The sequence below is a fragment of the Neomonachus schauinslandi genome, chromosome 6 (genome assembly GCF_002201575.2).
Source record: "Neomonachus schauinslandi chromosome 6, ASM220157v2, whole genome shotgun sequence".
In the NCBI taxonomy this organism is placed as follows: Eukaryota; Metazoa; Chordata; class Mammalia; order Carnivora; family Phocidae; genus Neomonachus; species Neomonachus schauinslandi.
This window is the reverse complement of record NC_058408.1, coordinates 71,789,533-71,810,040: the sequence shown is the minus strand read 5'-3', so window position 1 is coordinate 71,810,040 and position 20,508 is coordinate 71,789,533. Positions and strand designations below refer to the sequence as shown.

Below are 20,508 nucleotides of genomic sequence, written 5' to 3'. Positions count from 1 at the left end.
ACACTGATGAAAGAAATTGGAAATGACACAAACAAATGGAAAGATATTCCATGTTCATGGATTGGGAGAACAAATGTTGTTAAAATGTCTATACTACTCAAAGCAATCTATAGATTTAATGCAATCCCTATCAAAATACCTAGTATTTTTCACAGAACTAGAACAAATAATTCTAAAATCTTTATGGTACCACAAAAGACCCCAAACAGCCAAAACAATCCTGAAAAAGAACAAAACTAGAGGTATTACAATCCCAGATTTCAAGACAAACTACAAAGTTATAGTAATCAAAACAGTCTGGTATAGGCACAAAAATACATACATAGATCAATAGAACAGAGAGCTCAGAAATAAACCTACTATTATATGGTCAATTAATCTTCAACCAAGGAGGCAAGGATATGTAATGGGAAAAAGTCTCTTCAGCAAAAGGTGTTGGGAAAACTAAACAGCGACATGCAAAAAAAAATGAAACTAGACCACTTTCTTACACCATACCCAAAAATAAAATCAAAATGGATTAAAGACCTAAATATGAGACCTGAAACCATAAAAATCCTAGGAGAGAACACAGGCAATAATTTCTCTGACATCTGATGTAGCAACATAGGTCTCCTAAGGCAAGGGAACTAAAAGCAAAAATAAAGTATTGGGAATACATCAAAATGAAAAGCTTCTGCATAGAGAAGGAAACAACAAAACAAAAAGACAACCTACTGAATGGGAAATGATATGTGAAAATGATTTATCCAATAAAGGGTTAGTTAGCATCCAAAATATTTAAAAATCCAATTAAAAAATGGGCAGAAGACACGAACAGATATTTACGCAAAGAAGACATACAGGTGGTTCACAGACACATGAAAAGATGCTCAACGTCATTCATCATCAGACAAATGCAAATCAAAACCACAATGAAATATCATCTTATATCCAGTCAGAATGGCTAAACAACAACAACAACAACAACAACAAAACACACAAGAAACAACAGGTGTTAGGATGTGGAGAAAAAGGAACCTTCATACACTGTTGGTGGGAATGCAAACTGGCTCAGCTGCTGTAGAAAATATGGAGAGTCCTCAAAATGTTAAAAACAGATATACCATATGATCCAGTAATTTCACTACTTATTGTCTGTCCAAAGAATACTAAAACATTAATCAAAAAGAAAATGCACCTCTATGTTTATTGCAGCATTATTTACCATAGCCAAAATATGGAAGTAACTCCTGTGCATTGATAGATAAATGCATAAAGAAGATGTGTCATATATATACAATGGGATATTACTCAGCCATAAAAAAATGAAATCTTGCCATTTGCAATAACATGGATGGATCTAGAGAGTATAATGCTAGGTGAAATAAATCAGTCAGAGAAAGACAAATACCATATTATTTCATTCATGTGGAATTTAGGAAACAAAAAAGAGACAAAGAAACCACTCTTAATTATAGAGAACACCCTGGTGGTTAGCAGAGGGCAGGGGCAGGGGGTGGGTACAGGTTAAATAGGTGATGGGGATTAAGAGTACACTTATTTTGATGAACCCTGAGTAATGTATAGAATAGATAAATCAGTATATTGTCCACCTGAAACTAATGTAACATTGTATGTTAATTATACTGCAATTAAAATATAAATTAATTAATTTTTAAAAAAGGAGTCCTCCATGTCTTTCATGGTTTGACAGCTCTTCGTTTTTTACACTGAATTTATCTGGATATACCACAGTTTGTCCATTCACTTACTGAAGTACATCTAGGTCATTTCCAAGTTTTAGAAATTAGATATAAAGCTGCTATAAACATCCATGTGTAGGCTTTTGTGTGGACATAAGCTTTCCAGAAGGAATTTTTAGATATTCTCATTTTATTGAACAAGAAAATATGTCCAGGTCCTTTTCTCTGTATGCATTCTCCTCTCTAAATGTGACTGCATACTAAACATGCTCTATGTACCAGCTTGAGAGCTTTTTGATGGTTGTCAGGAGCCAGGGTATGTCTATTTTTGTGTTGACTTTGCATCCTTAAAACTCCTAAGCTTTGTTTTCTTATAGTTTTGATGAAAATAAACTCCTGCTTCAGATTGTGGTGAGATAAAGAATCTATTATTAGTATGCTGTTGAGAATAATGATCAAAGAGGGGAATAATCTAACAGAGTCCAGAGTTACTAAGAAGTTTATGGATCTTCTCCCATTACAGTTTTAATTCTTTCAAACATATGTATTTGTGCAAATGAATTTAGCATACATATTCACAAAGAGGAAATATTCCCATCCCACAGAGTCTAAAAATTATGAATGATGCAGATGCATGTGACAAATAATGGACGTTGTATAAGTGTACCTCAATGACTTACATAAGAAAATTAAGTATATATATATATATTTTTAAATCTGCGCTACTAAAAGCTGTACTTTAGTGGAGGACGTATTTAGCAATAGATCTTATTTACCTGTAGACATCAATAAAGTAAACCAAAGGTAAGTTGACACAAAATAAACTTACTATTTTGGCTTAATAAAGTATTTGCTCTGCCTTATTTTTTTTTTAAAGATTTTACTTATTTATTTTATTTGAAAAAGAGAGCACGAGCAGTGGGGAGGGGCAGACGGAGAGCGTGATGGAGAGAATCTCAAGCAGACTCCATGCCGAGTGCAGAGCCCAATGTGGGGCTCCATCTCATGACTCTGAGATCATGACCTGAGCTGAAACCAAAAGTCAGACACTTAACTGACTGAGCCACCCAGGTGCTCCCCTGCTTTTCTTTTAAGAAGTCCCAGAACCTTTAAAAATGATGTGTATTACACTGGTAAAATCAAATACCCACATGTTTTATTACAACCACTTAAAAGATTCAGAAAAAGAGAATTTAAGAGAGTTTAAGAGCAGGATCAGAATTAACTGTCTTACTGGAAGTTTCCTAGATTGCCTGAAGAAAAATATGAAGCACATTTTAATGCATTGCTTCCTTCAGACTTTCAGGACAAGGATGATTGCACACTATATTATAATCTCTGGCAGAGGTTCACGTGATCATAATATTTTTAGAAATTTAATGTAAAATAAAATTGCAAACATTTAGTCTCTAGACAAGTATTTATAGTCCCTGTGATGACACTCAAATGACTTTGGCAGGATTCTGAGGAGTTGGCAGTTTCTACAAAATATGCCAATTAAAGAACACAACGTTACTACACTGTATCTTGTCACTTTTTCTACAACACAAATATTGAAGGTTTATCACATGTACGATGCAGCACTCTATGGCAATATCTCTGCAGAGCTCCTGGTCCTTTGAAAAATGGGATCTAGTCGTAATAAAGAGGTAAAATATCATCATTACTGGGGATATTTGGCAAAATAAGCTCTGTATAGAATTCCATGTTAAAACAAAATCATTTAATAAAACTGTTTTAGTTCAACTCAGCTTATATGTTCAAGTTAATCAGTGAACATTAAAGAAACTAAAATAGAGAGTAGCCTTCTATCACTTTTTTTCCTTTTTGTCTCTGGTTAAAAAGGCAAATTGTTTTCCTTGTAGATTTGTTTTTGAAATATTGTACATTTGTATTTGAAAAATAGTTAATGATAAACCATAATTTTCTGTATGTGTGAAAAAATTTTCCATATTTTTTTCATTTTCTGTAGACACACATAAGATTTACTTCCAATTTATTCAAAAGCATTGTAATAACTCATCAACTTTATATGCTTTTGTGCTCAGTACAGACTGGCTTTTTTAAAAATAAAGAGAACACCCAAGTTTTTCGGATTTTTTTTAAATGTTGCTAAAATTTAGTATAGATAATTTATTTTGTTTAAACAGAGGCCAGCGATGCTATGGACATTTTAAGCTGATTCCAAAGGATATGCAAGAAGAAAAAAATTACGCCAACTCTTCAAAGGGGTAAAGGAATGTTTCTAATACAGCACAATGAAGGTATTACATATGTCAGAGAAGGCTTCAAAATATATGTGGGTTAAATTCCAGGAAAAAAAGATCATTCTCTAATAAGTCCCATATATATATGTATATATAAGTCTTGAAGACAGACTTTTTCAAACAGACAGAAAGCATGAACCAAAACAAGCCCAACTGAAGGTCCATTATGGGATTAGTAGACAAACCAAGCCTCAGAGCACACTCACACACTTAGAGTAGTTTGAAATAGAAACCAAGACTCAAGAGATATCATTTTATTGCAGCCCTAACAGAGGAGAAAAATCTGTAAACACTTACACATTGAAGTTAAAAGAGGCTCGGGGAGAATTGTAGAACAAAGCACCAATTCCATTTATTTTTGGTTTTGATAAGGAAAAGTACTTCCTGAGGAATGTAATATGGATTCGGTATTAGTTGTTCATTATGGCAGACAACCTGAACCAACACTTAAGCTTCTTCCTCTGCTCTCACAACCTTTGGTCAGGTTCTCTATTCCCAAGAATCTTCAGTTTTCCCCATTAACCATTCATAAATCGCCATGTCTAGTGGGCTATGGAGCTTGAACCTTACCAGATTTCAGCCAGTGTAAGTGGCGGTGGAAGCCTTACCTTGTGGTCCACTTCTTTTGGAGGAACACAATGTATCTTACTTAGGTGACCAGGTGTTTGTATGCATGATAGTCAACTCTACCTATTGGCAAAGAAAAATCCCAGCCCTATCTGGATGCACTCTTGGACTGACCCTGAGTAAAATACTCCTTTATGATCAAGAATGAACAACCTTTCTAGTCATACAGAAGTTTCTCATATCTTATCCAAGTAAAGCATTTCCAGCATATGGCCTAATTTAAACCCATACAGGGAAGAAATTAAGGGAGTGCTGTTTGTAGATTTGGGCTGCAGCTTTCATTTAGTACTTCCACATGTAACAAATCTAGGGTTGAAAGGAAAAGTCCCTCTCAGAGAAGTCATTTTTAAAATTTGAAGCTCACTCACCGTTCCGACTCTCTTCATCGATAGCAACTATGGTGGCTGGTGGTCCTCCCCTAGCTAGTTTGCAATCTAAAGAGAGAAAACAACCAAAGGTAAGAAGGAACAACCATAGGGCACTCACCCTGGTATGAAATTCATTGAGGTATGTATTGGTATTTAAAAAGAAAAATCCTACAATCAAATCAATATGCATCATTATTTTTAATAATTTTTTAGCTTAAAAAATTTTCATGAGAACTACATAGATTCCTTATAACATCATAACACAATCACTTTGTACACCACAAAACTACTCAAATCTTACTGAGAAAACACCAGCAGAGACCACTGGAGAGCAGAAGTCCTTCAGGACAGAGATAATGGGATGGTAATTTAACCCAAAGAAATAACATAAAGGAATGATTAACAAGGATAAATTGTAATTAAAGCTTCACAACAGAAACAAACAAAATTGGACTTTAATTGTGATAAAGGGTCTAATTAAAGGGAGTGAATAGAATTTTAATAATGTTCTAAAGAGAATAAAACAAAGACAGACAAGCAATGTTCATGAGGTTGTCTGGCATTTTTATTTTTGTCATCTTACCCTCATATTGCCAATCTGGAGTCAAAAGTATAGAGTCATCAATGGAAGCAGATCAGAAAAATGGAAGAAAGAAAGGAAGAAAGAATATATGTATATATTTAGTGTGGATTGAAAGATATAAATAGCACTATATAACAACAGACACATTACATAATGACTTGTGGAAAAGAAATACATAAAATCCCTCTAACAGATTTTCCAATCCTAATGTAATATTAACACAGTAACTTGATAATATGTGGCATTAGCATCTCCAAACTTTATCATGGATTGGTTTGAAAATACTACAAAGGGCATTTATATGTTTCCTGTGAAAAGGTAAATACCAATTACTTACGAACAGTCTATTAATTATCCGTTGAACGAACCTTAAGGATAGTGCCTGTCCATCAGTAGAGATGACTAATTTGTCATTTCAAACACTGTTAATACCTTGTCAAGAGTCTCATGATAATGAACATATAAATAGTACAATGAGCTATAATATCCATAATAATTAACATGTGAAGGCTTTGCCCGTGAGATGTCACATGTACGCTCGTGAGACCTAAAGTGCTCTCGGAGGAGGTACTCCATGAGCCTGATGGGGCTGTGTTAGGCAGTTACAGGTCCATGGCATACTCCTGTGCCTGCAGCATAAACCAGATTTGCTTAAAGCCATCTGAGTATGTGTGTTATTTGGAAGATTCCGAGGTTATTCACTCATGCATTCATTTGTTCATTCATTCATTCGGATTCTATTTATTATGGACATGGACATGAATAATAAAGCCTTCAGCAAGCACAATTCTATATTGTAAGGTACATGCTCTCTCATATGAAGCTGAAAATCTCAGAGATCTCCAGTGTTTTTCTTTGCTTCCTTGTCAATATTCAAGGAATTCCGACTCACAACATTTTTAGATCTTCAATATCTCATACTCATTATGCTCCTCCTCCTTCCTCCGCCCCCGGTATACACTGTTTTCACCCCTACTCTTGCAATGATTTCCTCACCACCTCCCAGAAGCTTTGTTATCACCCTGTGTTCATCGATTCATCCCATGAGAATTACTTTCATGCACCCAAAGCAAAGGTAGAATAATGGCACTTCTCTGCATGAAACCTTACTTGTTTCCTTTGGAGTAAAGAAAACTTTCCTAGGATACCATTTAAAGCTTTTCAAACCTAAATGGTTTAGGACAACGTTTCAAAAGATGTCAGGTGTCAACATGGTATATTTACAATTAAGCACTATGCCCTTCAGCCATATCAGACCCCTGACTCTTGCTGGGACATACTTTGTATGTTCAGGGAAGTTCTGTTACCTGAATTCATTTCTGCCTCTCTTACGCCCAGCAAAGCTCTGCGCCTTTTGGTAGAACGTGATTTCTCCTATTTCATGAAAGCTTGCTCACATCCCCACTCGGAATTTGTCTTTTACTTCATGTTCCCATATTTTTCAGCTAATTTTGTATTCTGCTACGCATTTGAACATTACTCATTCATTCAGGCAAATTTGTAGATGAATTACTCTGTGCTGAACGTGGGAATACAAAATTAACAGCTCCGTTCTTCAAGGGTCTCAGGTGAAACAGGTTAGACACCAGCGAGAAAAAGATGCATGAACAACCACACAGGTGTAGTGCAATGTGGTCCATGTGGAGGCAATTCCTTAATCAGTTCACTGACAACATAAATGATTAAAATCAGAAAGAGACAATGCATGTGGGGAGTAGAAAGGGAATATGCAAGAAAGCAGAGGCCATTTGTGCAGAAGAGAATAAACAAAACCTGACCAGTTCTTACCAGAAGCAGTTCTCATGTTACCAAACATCTCTTCCCTTTGTCTTTTAGAGAGTAGTTATTTTTCAAGAGTATTCCTTCACCAGCTGGGTATCATTAAATGTATGGATATGCTTTCTCTATTCAGATAAGCCATGTGTGACTCCCCACCTCCCAGCCCTAACTAACCCCCTTACCCCTCGGGCCATTTTCTAGCCACATCCAACCCAATTCATGTTGGCTGTGTCTCGTCTGCTCAAATGCCCTTCCTCCTCCTCTGGCTTGACTTCTATTTCTCTTTTGAAAAAACCTGGCAAGGCATCACCTCTTCCAGAAAATCTTCCTTGTTGTTAGTCCAGATTCAGTGCCTCTTCTCTGTGTTCCTCCAGTGCTCACAATGTTCCATTGGATAAATTACACCACAGTAAAGACGAGTGTGTCTTCCTCACAACTCCTTTAGACCAGCTCTCCATCATATTCATCTTAGTAACATTAGTAACCATCATACTGATCACATTCCACCTTAGTAACCAATTCTTAAGAGATGGTCCTAAAAGAATGTGTGCTGATTTTTTCTGAACCACAGTCCACCCAGCGACAACATCCCATTTGAACATCGTCCATGAGAACTGCCGGAAGTCTCTGTTCTCACCACGTCTTCACCAGCTTAGAGGCTCAGCCGTGGTTCCTCCCACTCAGTCTGCATTAGGAGACTTTCCCCAGTCTCCCCTAAACTTTCCTCTTCCAACAGGCTCCACATTCCCTCCACCCAGTAAGATAGTCTCACATCTAACAAATACTTTAGTTATTTGAGATCAAACCAAAAGTGATTTAATTTTTTTAGACTCACAAAGTTAATGAGGAGAGATTAGTCAGATATCTAAAAATAACCTATTAATTGCATTGCTCACAACAGCTAAATGTTTATTTTGGAATGATGCATTCATGAAAGCATGATTAATTAGTTTTGAAATGCACAAAAATATTTTCAATAATGAAGTATATTCAGAATAGTCTTGGAAAGGAAGTAATTTTGGATGGAATAGCCAGGGATATATTGTGTATGCAAAATATCCAAATGGACATCAAAATGAAGACTAGAAAGCAATCTGGGGGCTGGGTGATGTTGTTCTCTATGGCCCAGGGATAATTTGTCCAGCACATGAAAGACCAGTTAGTTGATGACGCTTGTACCTTGGAAATGGACTTCCCTAATCTATTTAATTTCATCCTTGACTGTCCTGGTTAAATCACAAATTCATTGTTTTTCATGCCTCAAATTTCTAACCTCTTAGGCCCCTACCTGCTTCCCATAACCAATTTATTGTAAAGTGCAGACTACGAATACAAATGCCTGAATGCTCGGTGTGATATATTTCTGCAAATTTGTCATCAAGCTAACAATAAGCCATATATATTTTTTTAAAGATTTTTATTTATTTATTTGACAGAGAGAAACACAGCGAGAGAGGGAACACAAGCAGGGGGAGCGGGAGAGGGAGAAGCAGGCTTCCAGCTGAGCAGGGAGCCTGATGCGGGGCTCGATCCCAGGACCCTGGGGTCATGACCTGAGCCGAAGGCAGACGCCTAACAACTGAGCCACCCAGGTGCCCCAAGCCATATATTTTTAAGTAATCTCATGCAACAAGTTGGATTTAAAACCCAAAAAGAAGTATTAGACAAATACGTAATATCCTGGTTTCAAAGGCACTAAATCTGTGATATGCTGTTCTTATTGTGGCCTGAAGCTTAGAGCATGCTAAAGATGGGTCACAGAAAGGCAACAATCTAAAATTGTCTAAATACGCATTTCCTGACAACGGCCAGGAAAACCCCATTTCCACCTTAGCCTATTTTCAAAATGTCCTTTTAAGGCCAAACAGTATGTTTTCAATAGAATTTCAATAAAACCTATTTACTTGTTTTTTAATGTTTATTTATTTGACAGAGAGAGACACAGTGAGAGAGGGAACACGAGCAGGGGGAGTGGGGGAGGGAGGAGCAGGCCTCCCACGGAGCAGGGAGCCCTATGCGGGGCTCGATCCCAAGACCCCGGGATCATGACCTGAGCTGAAGGCAGATGCTTAACGACTGAGCCACCCAGGAGCCCCAGTGTTTTTTGTTTGTTTGTTTTTTGGTGGATATTTATATTATAGGTGCCACGGCTATATCAATCACCTGCATATTGTATTTGCCATAGACCTCTCTTCTGAGTCTGCATCCTACTGTCCGGGTGATACCTACACTTGCAGTTTCAAAGGTGCCTTAAATGTACTGCTACCCTGAGCCCAAAGCTGGTCTCTTCCAATATGTGTTACATCAGTGAATGGCACACTTCTGCCTAAACCAGAAACCAGGCAGTCACCTTGTAGCCTAACCATTTCCCTCACGTGCCTGGACTGAATCCATCAACAAGTCTTGAATTTAATTCCTACAGAAAAAAAGCTCCGCATATCTACCTACTGCATTCAGTCTCCAATGTCAGCACACTCATCCAGTCTATTACTCATCAACAGGTTTTGCTAACTATTTTCCCTACAGGCAATCTTGCCCCACTCTTTAATTTGCTATCTTCATCCAAAGTGATCTTTTATAAGTAAAAACTGGCTTACCTTTTCATGATTTGCCATCACTTTTAGGTTAAAATATTTTTTAATGACCTATAATCCTCCGCATAGTCTGATTTTAGAATGAAAACCAACATGCATGGCCTACCAGGACCTGTGTGATATGGCCTCCCCTTCTCTCCTGTCCCATCTGTTCCCGTGTCTTCACTTGCTGTCAGCATTCCAGACGGATTTGTTGCTTTTCCTTGGTCATTCTATTCTCCATCCTGAGCTACCTCAAGACCTTCCTGTATTGCAGTAGTTCTTGTCTCTAATCTTTACTCTCAGCCCATCATTCACATGCAGATCCTTTAGATTTTGGTGTATGCCTTACTTTCTCAAAGAAACCATTTCCGACCCTCAGGTTCCCTGATATATACCCTCATAACTCTGCCTTCTAGTGCCAGTTTATGAATATCTGATTCTTCATTGACAGATCTTCTATCCCTCAGGGTTGTGTCCCCAGGGCAAATTTTCTAGAGCATAATTGATTCTCAGTAATTATTTATCTAATGTAGGAATTTATGGCTTCAACCAAATTTATAAAAATTTTTAAAAACCCGCTTTAACTTAATCTTTTTTTCCCTTTTTAATATTTGAAATATCATTCTCATATACAAGTAATGGGGAAGGAATGAACAACAAATTAATTGTCTAAAGATAGGATCATTAATGCTACCTCAGTAGGGAAGAGTAGGGGAGCAGGATGTACTAGCCCAAAATATGCCACTTGGGCATGCAGAGGTGAAGGCACTCGAGACCCAGCAGAGTCAGGAAGCCTTTTATCTCCCCTTTAACAGTGTAAAAGAATTTAGAAAGGAGGCCTATACCAGCAAGACCGTTATTACCAGAGATAACGTGTTCATCAGAGAGACTTGTCTGCGTGTCAAGGCAAATATTTATTTACCAAACACCTTTTCTTCACATTATCCTGTGAATTGTCTTCCTCCTCTTTGAAGGCCCAGATCCCTGTCCCTTTCCTTAGTCCAGGATGGTATGTATAGAAGCCTCAACTGCCTGGTTGCCTTTGAGTCTCATATCTTTGTGAGAAATTAATTTTGTTTTTCTCCTGTTAATTCATCATTACAGGGGGTCTCAGCCAAGAACCTAGAGAGGTAGAGGGGAAAACGTCTTTCCCTCCTGCATGTGAAAATCTACCACTGAGGTAAAGAGAGTGATGGGCCAATTTTGGAGGACTTTGAGATGCTGTGGGATTAGTAATGGAAGACCGTGGAGAGGTCAGAATAATAGAGAAAGAGGAGTAATGGAAAAACAAGGGAGGGGAAGACTTACACTTGTTTCCAACTGACTATAATTTATGTTAGAATTTTATATGCCAACCATCCAGGTTGTCTGCACTGAGAACAATCATGGAGCAAGATTACACCAATATCCTAATTATAGCAAGATGTGTTCCAAGGTCTTTCATGACTTGGTCAAACTGTACTTGAAGAAATAAAACTCAAAGACCTCAGATACCAAATATTTTATGATACCAAAAATCACTAATACTTTTGTGTCACCTTAGAATTTTTACACAGCTATTTCCTTACCAGCTGCCTATGATTATAAATGAATTATTCTATCACCCAGCAGAGTATTTGACATATTGTAATCATTCAATATATTTGTGGTACTATGGACTATCCTCCATGGAAAATGGATAAAAGAAATAACCCATTAAATTCTTAGTATTAGTCATTTCAAATCTCCTGGGAGAGTGTTTTCTGAACAGATTATTAACTTCTTTTATCTCAGTTTACATAAATAGGAATAATAGTAAGTATATCACAACAAGGATAAATGAGATAATCTATGGTAATTTCTTAGAATAGTGCCTGGCAAAATGTACAGGCAGAATAGATACACTTTTAATTTTTACAGTTATCATTATTTAAGAACCAGTATATTTGGAAACTCATTCCTATTTTTTCCCTTTGATCAAAAGACAGTAGAGAAATCTCTTGGCTTCCCCTAAATATTCAGTCAGGGCTGATCTTCTTGATGTATGTGATCATGAAGTGCATTCTCATTAAGGATAAAAGTAGTCATATGAAATGTCACTGATGGTTGTATGGACAGAAATATGCTAGAATTCTTATTCCAGGTATCAGTGTAGATACACTATCCTAGATTAAATTTAATAGAGGCAAATAGGATGCTTGAACTCTAAGTTAAGAAGGTAAAGTGGTGCTCACAGTCATCCACTGGTTCCACTGTAGTCCTGAAATGTACTGATGTCCAAATGATCAAGTAGAAAGGTCAAGAAAGAATTACAGATTTCCTGAAACCTCTATTCTTCTCAACATTCCTGTGGTATTGGTTTGAATATCCAAAGTCATCTGAACTCTCTGGTTTAGAAGCTTGCATTTGTATGCGTGTGTACACACACACACACACACACACTGACTCAGTACACACACACACATACACTGACTCAGTACACACACACAGACTCAGTACATACACACACACACACACACACAGACTCAGTACACACACACACTGACTCATTACACACACACACACACGTACACACACACTGACTCAGTACACACACACGTACACACACACTGACTCAGTACACACACACACACACACTGACTCAGTACACACACACACTGACTCAGTACGTACACACACACACACACTGACTCAGTATGTACACACACACACGTACACACACACACTGACTCAGTACACACACACACTGACTCAGTATGCACACACGCACACACACACAGACTCAGTACACACACACAGACTCAGTACACACACACACTGACTCAGTATTACACACACATGTACACACACACTGACTCAGTACACACACACACGTACACACACACTGACTCAGTACACACACACACGTACACACACACCGTGACTCAGTACACACACGCACACTGACTCATTACATACACACACACGTACACACACACGCACACACACACACTGACTCAGTACATACACACACGTACACACACGCACACACACACACTGACTCAGTACATACACACACACGTACACACACTGACTCAGTACACACACACGTACACACACACACTGACTCAGTACACACACACACTGACTCATTACACACACACACTGACTCAGTACACACACACACTGACTCAGTACACACACACACACATTGACTCAGTACACACACACACACACAGACACTGACTCAGTTGCTTAGTTCCAAGCAATCTGGCCTCTCATTCAAAGGGGTTCTGTGCTCTCTTTAAATTTCATGTTGCACAAATAATTTACTGTCAATTTGCTTGTCACAAGCAGCTGCGGAGGGTCTAGTCTCATCTTTTCAGTTGATCTTTGGAATATTCATTTCCTGGTAAATACACATAGGAGTGAAATCTGAAGACAGAAAGATTCCCTCATCCAAAAGAAAAGGAGTTTGACGCTGAGATTTATAAGATCAGTGAGACTATACTGTAAGTTTTATTGTCTAAAATGAAAGTCAGCAAGGCATGGACTTGGCCTTGACTGACAAAAAGCAAAGTGAACTGAGTAAATGCAAGGGCATAGTGAGTATGTCATTTCCAACTCAAGAATAGGATGTGCTCTCAGGATTACTCTGTCAGCATTACCATTTAGAGATTCAAATTTTACCACAGAGGAAGCAAGGAATCTTTTATGATGCCTTAGTGTCATTATTAATTGGATTATATAATTTGGTTAAGATGTTCCAACAGCATGGTCTGGTAATGCCCACTGAAGTCATTAATGAGTATCACTCTCCATCATGGCTTTCATTAGGACAATTTATGGTAGAGACCATGGCTCCCTCAGCCAGTTTTCTTCTGAAGTTACTTCATTTCACTGCCATCAGTCTATCAACAGCAGTAGCCTTGTGCATGGCTGGCATTTGGTGAGAGAGAGAAACCCATTCTTACTGAGAAGTTAAAGGATCTAAATAATCAAAATAAAGACAAGTCAGGGGCTGTACAAAAAAGGCAGGGCAGAAATTGTCAGTAGAAGTCTGATGAGAAGATCAAGTAAATATTTTAAGGTTATTTTTGTTCACTGGAAATATTGCTATACTTGATTATCTTATAAATTTATGTAAATGTATTGTCAAGCATGTTAGTCTTTATACCCAAATGTGAATTTCTTTTTTTTTTTTTTTTTTAAGATTTTACTTATTGATTTTTGCGCATGTGCATGAGACAGAGAGAAAGAGAGAGAGGGCATGCAGGAGCATGAGCGAGTGGTGGGGGAGGGTGATGGGAAGGAGCAGAAAGATAATCAAACTCCCTGCTGAGCAGAGAGCCCGATGCGGGACTCAGTCCCAGGACCCTGGGATCAAGACCTGAGCTGAAGGCAGACGCTTAACCGACTGAGCCACCCAGGTGCCCCCAAATGTGAATTTCTTACATATAATTCATACTACATAAGTTAGAACAATTTGGGTTTTTCCAATTGGCTTCCATTGATGGTGACAGTTTTTCCTTACTTGTGTAACCTTCCAACAGGTGACCATAACTACATTTGGGGAATTTGGGATGCATGGAGTAATTCTTGGTCCAAGTGTAATGTGCGACACTGAGAAGCAGCAACCAGTGTTGTGCTTATGGACATGACCTTGGGATACAGACTGTCTGGGTTCAATACTAGCCACATTTTGCCACTTGCTAATTTTTAGCCTCTTTGAAAGTTACTTAAACTCTCTATAGCCCAGTTGCATTATTTGTAAACAGAAGCTGGGTTATAGAATAGTTCCTGGCACAGACAAGTGCTTTAAAAGTTACTGCTAGGTAAATTCTACTTTACCAAATGAGATGACTATATACAAAATCTGTGTATCTCTACATTTTAAAAAATGACTTTTACATATTTTTAAATTATATAAATAGCAGTTTCTTACCCTTTTCAACCTTCACAAGAAAGCCATGTTTTATTAGCAGATCAAAATAGGCTTGGGATGTGTTAGCATTTTTGATGTGCATTTAACATACTGGAACAGGGACAGCACATTTAATTTTATGTCTACAAACTGTTAAGGATGTATGGTGATAGTAAATCATGCAAAGAAATTCCTTTTTAAAATTATCTGAGGAATGCTTACAACTAAAATAAAAAGTTTCTTTTAATACTGTAACATAAAGTAAATTATGTATCCCTTCTAAAAGTTCTTTGCAAGATCTTTCTGTTATTCTAAAATCAGTCTGAAAGATATGTAGCTGGTTTTATCACATTATCCAATTTGTCTTTAGGTTTTATCATTGAAATATAAAGGAGAAAGGAAGGGATAAGAGTTTGTGTCAATGAGGAAAAGAAAATTATTCAAGAAACACTTTATGAAAAACAGTTGAGTTTGTATCTATGTTGCTTCTGAAAGCTAATTTATTTTCTAATTATTCTTAATGAGGTAGTTCAGAAGAAATTCTCAATCATGTTTCTTACTAAGATACTCAACAAGGTCAAAAGATTAAAGCTGCACACCAATATTGTTGCTTAAAACAGCATTATCAAACAGAGAGATTATGAGTAAGTCTTTGTTTACAGCCTGCTTGCTTATGTAAGTCGAATTCTTTGCCACAAGTCAATTATGAGTACCTAAGCTGCCAGTAAAAAGGCAAACTATGGGTTAAAACATAGAGACAGGGGCGCCTGGGTGGCTCAGTTGTTAAGTATCTGCCTTCAGCTCAGGTCATGTTCCCAGGGTCCTAGGATCGAGCCCCGCATCGGGCTCCCTGCTTGTCGGGAAGACTGCTTCTCCCTCTCCCGCTCCCCCTGCTTCTGTTCCCTCTCTCAGTGTCTCTCTCTCAAATAAATAAAATTCAAAAAATAAAAAAAATAAAAGACAAAAAATAAGAGACAAAATTTTAAGCATTTAATTACTTAGAACATTAAACACTATATCCACGTAAGCATCACATCTGTTTTCTTTTTTCGCCAGCTTTCTTGAGATATTATTGATATAGAACATGCATAACTTTAAGGTGTACAATGTGATGATCTGATCCCCATCTAGGTTGTGAAACGATTGCCAGGTAAAGGTTAGTTAGCACCTCCATACCCTCGCATCATTTCCCCTGTGTGTGTGTGTGTGTGTGGTAATAACATTTAAGCTGCAGTCTCTTGAAAACTTTCAGTATATAATACAGAATTATTATTTATAGTCACCATGTTGTACATTAGAGCCTCAGAAATTACTAACCTCAGGGCTGGAAGATTGCATCCTTTGACCAACATCTCTCATTTTGTCCACCCCCCCCCCCCGCCAAAGCTCCTGGCAACCACATTCTACTCTGTTTCTATGAGTTTGGCTTATTTAGATTCCATATCTAAGTGAGGAAATTCAGTATTTGCCTTACTCTGTCATATCTCACTTAGCACAATGACCTCAAAGTCCATCATTTTGTTGCAAAATGAAGGATTTCCTTCTTTTTTTTTATGGCTGTATAATAGTCTGTTAAATAATAATAATATCCCCCAATATTTCTTCATCCATTCATCTGTCAGTGGACACAGGTTATTTCCACATCTTAACTCTTGTGAACAATTCTGCAGTGAACATGGGAGTGCAGATGTCTCTTTGGTAATATATCCTTCTGATACATACCCGGAATGTGATGGCTAGATCATATGATAGTTCTTTTTTCATTATTTTGAGAAACTTCCATACTGTTTTCCGTAGCGATTGCACCAAATTACATCCCCATCAATGATACCCAAGGGTCTCCTTTCCCTACATCTGCACCAACATTTGTTATCTCTTGTCTTTTTAATAGTATTCATCCTAACAGGTGTGAGGTAATGATATCTCCTTGGTTTTGATGTGCATTTCCCTGATTATTAGTGATGCTGAGCATCTCTTCATGTGCCTGTTGGCCATCTCTATGTCATCTTTCAAAAAAAAAAAAAATGTCTATTCAAGTCCCCTGGCCATCTATTTGTTCTTTTGGCATTGGACTGTGTGAGTTCCTTATATATTTTGGATATTAATCCCTTATTGGATAGATGGCTTGCAAATATTTTCTCCCATTCCATAGATTGACTTTACATTTTGCTATTTCCTTTGCCATTTCCTTTTTAGTTTGATGTAGTTGTTTTTTTGTTTTTTTTTTTTTTTTGCTTTGTTGCTTGCACTTTTGGTGTCATATCTAAGAAATTACTGCCAAACCAAGGACAAGAACTCTTGCTTATTTTTTCTTGTAAGTAGTTTTACAGTTTCAGGTCTTATGTTTAAGTCTTTAATCCATCTCAAGTTAATTTCTATGGGTTGTGTAAGATGGGGAGCCAATTTTATTCTTTTACAAGTGAATAATGTTTTCTAAACACTGTTTATTGAAAAAATTATCCTTTTCCTATCAGTATTCTTCACTCTGTTGTCAAATAGGAATTGTGTTGGTTTATTCCTGGGCTCTTGATTTGTGCCATTGGTCTAAGTGTCTGTTTTTTATGTCACTACCATATTTTTTTTTAAAGATTTTATTGATTTATTTATTTGAGAGAGAGAGAATGAGAGAGAGCAAGCACATGAGAGGGGGGAGGGTCAGAGGGAGAAGCAGACTCCCTGCTGAGCAGAGAGCCCGATGCGGGACTCGATCCCGGGACTCCAGGACCACGGCCTGAGCCGAAGGCAGTCGCTTAACCAACTGAGCCACCCAGGCATCCCTACCATATGGTTTTGATTATTATAGCTTTGTAATAAAGACAGAAATCAGGGAATATGGTGCCTCCAGGTTTCTTCTTTCTCAGAATTGCTTTGTCTATTTGGGGTCTTTCGTGTTTCCAGACAAATTTTAGGATTTTTTTTTTTTTTCTGTGAAAAATGCTCTTGGAATTTTTATAGGGATTGCATTGAATATATAAATGACTTTGGGGAGTATGGACATTTTAATATTATTATTTCTTCTAATCTATGAACATGGGATAGCTTTCCACTTACTTGTATCTTCTTCAATTTCTTTCATCAATATCATAATTTTTAGTGTGCAGGTCTTTCACTTCCTCAATTAAATTTATTCTTAGGTGTTTTATCATTTTTGATGATAGTGTAAATGGGATTATTTTCTTTATGTCTTTTTAAGATAGTCCACTGTTAGTGTATAGAAACACAACAGATTTTGTTATGTTGATATTGTATCCTAAAATGTACTGAATTTGTTTATTAGTTCTAAAGGCTTTTTGGTGGAGTCTTTAGGCTTTACTTGTATAAGATCTTATCACCTGCAAACAGAGACAATTTTTATTCTACCTTTATGATTTGAATGTCTTTTATTTCTTGTTCTTGTCTAATTGCTCTGATTGGGATTTCCAATACTATTTTGAATAAAAATAGTAAGAGTGGGCACCTAGTTTTAGGGGAAAAGCTTTTAGTTTTTCACTATTAACCACAATGTCAGCTGTGGGCTTGTTGTATATGCCTTTTATTATATTGAGATACATTCCTTGTATACCCAATCTGTTGAGTTTTTAAATCATGAATATTGAAGCTTATTAATTGCTTTTTCAGTATCCACTGAGATAATCATTTGATTTTTACCTTTCATTTTATTAATGTGGTGCATAACATTTATTGATTATGTTGAAACATACTGCATCCTGGGAACAAATCCCACTTGATCATGGCATCGGGTCCTTTTACTCTGCTGTTTTTTTCAGTTTGCTACTATTTTCTTGAGAATTTTTGTGTCTATATTCATGAGGAATATTGGCCTATGTGTCCATTTCTTGTAGTGTCCGTATCTAGCTTTGCAACAAGATAGTGATGACTTCGTAAAATGAATTTGGTAGTGTTCCCTCCTCTTCAATTTTCTGGAAGAGTTTGAGAAGGACTGGCATTAATTTTTCTTTAAGTATTTTGTAGAATTCACCAGTGAAACTCTCTGGTCCTGGGCTTTCTTTGTTGGAAGGTTTTGGTTACTGGTTCAATCTCCTTACTCATGTTTGATACGTTCAAAATTTCTATTTCTTCATGATTCAGTCTTAGTAGGCTATATGTTGCTAGGAATTTATCCATTTCATCTAGGTTATCTGGTTCGTTGGTGTATAATTGTTCATAATGATCTCATGAACCTTTATATTTCTGCAGTGCTGTAATGTACACTCTTTCATTTATGATTTTCTTTATTTGAATCTTTTTTCTTAGTCTAGCAAAATGTAAGTTAAAAAAAACAAAAAAAATGTCTGTTTTGTTTACCTTTCAAAAAAAACAGCTCTTAATTTTATTGGCTTTTTCTATTTTTTTTCTGTTCTCTATATTATTTCTGCTCTGATCTTTGTTATTTCCTTTCTTTGGCTAACTTCAGGCTTAGTTTGTTCTCTTCTGGTGCCTAGAAGTGCACAGTTAGGTTTATTCGTGATTTTTCTTTTTTCTTAATGTAAGCAGTTTGTTGTTGTTTATTGTTTGTTTGCTACAATCTTCCCTATTAGCATGACTTTTGCTGCATCTGATAAATACTGGGATATTGTGTACCTATTTTCATTTATTTTTAGATTAAAAATTATCTCTTGATTTCTTTTTTGACTCATTGATGTTCAGGTGTATGTTTAATTTCACACATTTGTGAGTTTTCCAGTTTTCCTTCTATTATTTATTTCTAGTTTTATACCACTGTAGTGAGAAAACAAATACTTGGCATGATTTAAATCTTCTTACATTTGCTTTGTGACCTAACAAATGACCTATCTTGGAGAATGTTCCATGTGAGAAGAATGTGTGTTCTGCTGTTGTTGGATGGGATATTCTGTATGTGTCTCTTAGCTCCATTGGGTGTAAGGTGTTGTTCTAGTTCAATGTTTCCTTGTTGATATTCTGTCTGGACTATGCTTCCATTGTTGAAAGTGCAGTATTAAAGTCCTATTATTGTACTGTTGTCTATCATTTCCTTAAGATCTTTTTATATTTGCTTAATATATTCAGGTGCTCCAATATTGGGTGTGTATATAATTGTTATAATTTCTCATTGAATTTATCCCTTTCTTCATTATGTAATGATCTCCTTTGTCTCTTATTACAGTTTTTGACCTAAAGTCTATTTTGTTTGATGTAAGTATAGCTACACATGCTCTCTTTTGGTATCCATTTACATGGAATATCCTTTTCCATCCCTTTCTTTGAGTCTATATATGTCCTTGAAGCTCAAGTGGATCTCTTACAGGCAGCATATAGATGGGTCTTGTTTTTTAAACCACTTGATCAGTATGACTTTTGATTGGAGAATTCAATCCACTTTTCTTTATAGTAATTATTGATAGGTATGGACTTACTAATCTTATTTTACTGTTTTCTGGCTGTTTTGCAGAACCCTTGTTCCTTTCTTCCTCTTTTGTTTTCTTTATTGTGAACTGGCAATTTTCATTTGGTATCTTTGATTCTCTTCTCTTCTCTTCTCTTCTCTCTCTCTCTCTTTTTGTAGATCTAGTGGATGTTTTTTACTTTTTAGTTACCATGGGGCTTACATAAAACATCTCATAGTTATAGCAGTCTATTTTAAGGTGGTAACAACCTATCTTTAATTGCATACAATAACTCCACACTCTTACTGCCACCCCTCATAATTTTCATTTTTGGGGTCACAATTTACCTTTCTTTATATTGTGTATCCACAACTAATTATTGTAGCTACAGTTATT

At 36.7% G+C, this 20,508-nt stretch overlaps 1 protein-coding gene across 17 annotated transcripts in view; it reads right to left on the bottom strand.

Annotated features, from left to right (window-relative positions):
* Window positions 1-20,508, bottom strand: part of PCDH15 (protocadherin related 15) — an 813,949-nt gene that overhangs the window by 686,205 nt on the left and 107,236 nt on the right. For 11 of the 17 annotated variants that reach the window (XM_021696072.1, XM_044916450.1, XM_044916451.1 and 8 more), the window contains exon 2: window positions 4,948-5,013. The exons of 3 other annotated variants lie outside the window; for them this stretch is intronic. In XM_021696072.1, the coding sequence (XP_021551747.1) occupies window positions 4,948-5,013 (66 nt within the window). Of the gene's footprint in view, window positions 1-4,947; window positions 5,014-5,530; window positions 5,546-20,508 lie in introns of all 17 variants that reach the window. 3 more of the 17 variants (XM_021696071.1, XM_021696069.1, XM_021696061.1) reach the window with 1 other exon arrangement.